The sequence below is a fragment of the Hyposmocoma kahamanoa genome, unplaced genomic scaffold, assembly GCF_003589595.1.
Source record: "Hyposmocoma kahamanoa isolate Upper Pololo Valley unplaced genomic scaffold, ASM358959v1 192, whole genome shotgun sequence".
Lineage (NCBI taxonomy): Eukaryota > Metazoa > Arthropoda > Insecta > Lepidoptera > Cosmopterigidae > Hyposmocoma > Hyposmocoma kahamanoa.
The window spans coordinates 1,348,583-1,352,087 of NW_020653719.1; the positions used below are offsets into that span (position 1 = coordinate 1,348,583).

Here is a 3,505-nt window from a genome sequence, read left to right on the forward strand (position 1 = left end):
TATAAACAATTTTATTATGTACGAAGAATTTTCAAAAAGTTCGTTGCGGCGATTTTCATCGTAAAAAAGCTACAGAATATACTTTTCTGTACATACCAATCCTAACATTGTACAGGGAGTTTAGAGGGTGTTTGCAACACCCAAAACTTTTTGAGAAACAAATAAAAGTCCTAGACTTTCGGAAACATAATTACATGTTGCACTTTGCAGCATTCTGTCTTTTACAGAATAAAAATTATGACTGACGTGTTATTTTCAACTGACTTCAAAAAAGAGGAAATTCTCATTTTTTTTGTGTGTATGTTACGTTACTTACTCAGACATTTGTGAGACGACTTCAATTATTCTTTTTTGTTGAAAACGGGGTACCTCTGTAGTGGTCCCATTCATAACTGAATAAAATATTCTACTTCTAAGTGTGGTAAATTAGGTGGTAATTTAGGTTACCGTTGAGGAGATCGCGGCACCGAACACAGCGAAAGCAGACAAGATTTCGTACTCTTTTTTTAAGTTAAAAAGTTATAATATGCGAGTATATTATATTCTAGCTTAAGACTTATTAACACTTAACTTACACTTAACATTTATTAAAATATAGATAAAAACTTTTTTGGAAGCCTGTGTAGTGTTTCAAAAATATATTGTATTTCTGGGTAATAAGTAGTTAGGTACTAACATTGAAAAGACAATTTCATATTAAATGAAATTTTATTGATCAGCTCAATACGACAAATTAATTATACAAACAAATACATTCATACAATACAATTAAGTAATGCACGTTTAAAACGATTAGTCATCCTTTTGTTGCACTAAATTACGTAATGTTATAATTGCACAGGGAATAATGAATTAATAATAAAACTTTAAATTACATTAAAAGACCAAGATTACACAGGATACAAAATGTGACTAGAAATAAGTAAATTACGTAGTATTTATGACAAAAATTAATTACAAATGCTAAAAACCACTGGATAAATAAAAGGATGAAAATTGATTGACAATACATTAAAATGTCAAAAACTTACTTATAAGGCACTTATCATTATTATTACTCAAAATTGTAATATTGCAGTTAAGTTAATATTAAAATATTAGGCTAATTTATTGGCGCGATTACTTAAAAACCTTAGACATCACAAACTGTTTCACAGTAATATTTTTCTGAGGTAAGCTTTCAAGTAGCTGAAATAAGTCAATATAACAATTATTCTAACAAGATTATCCGAAAAAATATTAACTAAACACTAACAAAGTGTGAAATTCGATAATTTGCTTGCATCATTGACTTTTCTTAAATCAAGATATGGAATAATGAACCCAGAAAACCTTTTTGGTCATATGACACCTGTATAAGGTAGACAAAAGTCGGTATTTGAAATAGGATATATGTCAAATGACCAACAAAGTACTAATGGATATTGTCAGTACTCAACGTCACCTATCTACACATTCGCAAAGTATTCTTCAAAATAATTGTTAGCCAAACCATCGGTTTGTATGAAGAAATCGTTCGCCATCTACAAAGAAGAAATCGAAATTAAATATTTAATTACAATCAAAGATACAAAAATATTGCGTTAGATGGATGGAAAATGTGTAATACATATTAGAGATATTACTTGAAATGTTGTTATTAAGAAAAAAATTAAATACATAGATCTTTTATACCAGGATAATATGAAAATTATCGGGGAACACAAAAACATTCGCATATTGAAAATTATGACAATATATTCATGATAATTGTACCTGATCAGTTTCGTGAGAGAGCGTCGGCCAAGGATGTTGCACTGGCGCAGACAGCTCCTCCAGATGAGGAACTTTAACAATTGAATTAAAAATTTATAAACGAAACCTCAAAAGGGGACATTTTAAGTTCGAGTAAATAATCGTTGTGAAAGGTAAAAAGTAGGTGTTAGGAAAAAAAATGTAAATAGAAATACATTAATGAATATTGTTGAATGAAATTTGTGTATTAAATCACATAAATTTACAATTTGATTAGACAGGAATACTCACATGGTGATTGAGACAAGGTTGCTGCATTGTTAATGTTGGTTTGAGGCTCGCAATAATATGGTTGCTGGCCGAACCATTCTGGATGATCACATTGCAAAGTTGGATTTTGCTGTTGCAACTGCGGCACTGATTGAATCTCTGTGTTCGACCACTGCAAGTCGGAATTTGGCGGAGATGTCGATTGCATAGATTCCGGTGTAGGCCAGACTGAAAAAAATGTTTTGTTGAGATGTGGTTGCCCGCTTAGCAATACCAATAGCAGTACGGTAATTAAAAATTATAAAACATGTAGTACAGAAAAATAATATGTTAAAGGAATTTTGTAAATCCATTAAACAAACTAACCTGGAAAGCAGGCAAGCAGCTGAGGCATGATACACTCAGGTATGATGATCTCGGGTGAGTCAGTGTCCCGTGAAGCAGTCTCGTGTGAAGCAGTGTCATATGAAGCAGTCCCACAGGAAGAGGCATTTCTGTTATAACCGTCAGAGATAACAGCTTCTGGAGAAGGACTTTCATGCATCGAAGACTCATATGAAATGACATTGTCAGTCTCATGTGAGGCATCTTCATATGGGTAGACTGCAGAAATAGTTTCGGGTGAAAGAGTCTCAAATGTAGAAGACTCTGATGATGCTGTCTCAAATGTGAATGGTTGAACTGAGTGCAACGACCATGCTCCTGGTTGACTGATAGGAACATTTGAGCATCCATGTTTAACGTGATGAACAGATGCTGCCAGACTTTCAGCGGATGCTGAAATACCTGGCAAGCTCGAGGGATCTGCACTTGAAGTCACTTTTATAGATGATGGCACAGCACCTTGTGATTTTCGGTATGGTGTCATCCTTTCATTCGATAACGTGGCAATTGAGTTCATCCATTGAAATGAGGATCTTAGATCTCCTGTATATCCAGAAACTGGTGGGTACTCAACTGATGATAATGAGGATGACCCATCTTTCGATGGGTACACCGATCCTTCACTTGAAGATATTGACGGATAAGATGTGAACGGTTCAAGGTTCGAAGACCATTCACAGGAAGAACTTGGTGGTCGTATAGTAGTGTTAGAGCAATTTCTGTTTGAGACTGTTCGTTTTGATGATGTCGATTGAACACCGGACTGCGATGGTGTTGATTTTTCAGAGGGGCATGCCTGATTGTGTGATGCTTCAAGCTTTCTCCTTTTTCTACCCCTTTTTTTCTGTAACAAAATAAATTTATTATAATTATTAATACAAAGATCGAACACTCAGAAAAAACACTCAGAAAAATTCCTTCGATCCGGTCGGATTCGAACCGACGTCTTCTTGCATACCGTGTCAGACGCTATACCAACTAAGCCATGGAACGAACCAACGGACCTCGCGAATTTTTCTATGTGCTTGCGTCGTGTCTTTGTACTTGGTCCTTCAACGACTTTTTAGTCGTAGCGCCATCTATGAGAAATCTATTACAGATTTATCACCCAGTTAGT

At 34.6% G+C, this 3,505-nt stretch overlaps 1 protein-coding gene across 1 annotated transcript in view; it reads right to left on the reverse strand.

The window, feature by feature from the left end:
- Positions 1 to 731: 731 nt before the first annotated feature.
- Positions 732 to 3,505, reverse strand: part of LOC113226582 — a 15,025-nt gene continuing 12,251 nt past the window's right edge. The window contains exons 7-10 of the mRNA XM_026459276.1: positions 2,371 to 3,232; positions 2,026 to 2,232; positions 1,756 to 1,826; positions 732 to 1,523 (exon numbers count right to left, since the gene is read on the reverse strand). Of these exons, the coding sequence (XP_026315061.1) occupies positions 1,449 to 1,523; positions 1,756 to 1,826; positions 2,026 to 2,232; positions 2,371 to 3,232 (1,215 nt within the window). The 3' untranslated portion in view covers positions 732 to 1,448. The remainder of the gene's footprint in view (positions 1,524 to 1,755; positions 1,827 to 2,025; positions 2,233 to 2,370; positions 3,233 to 3,505) is intronic.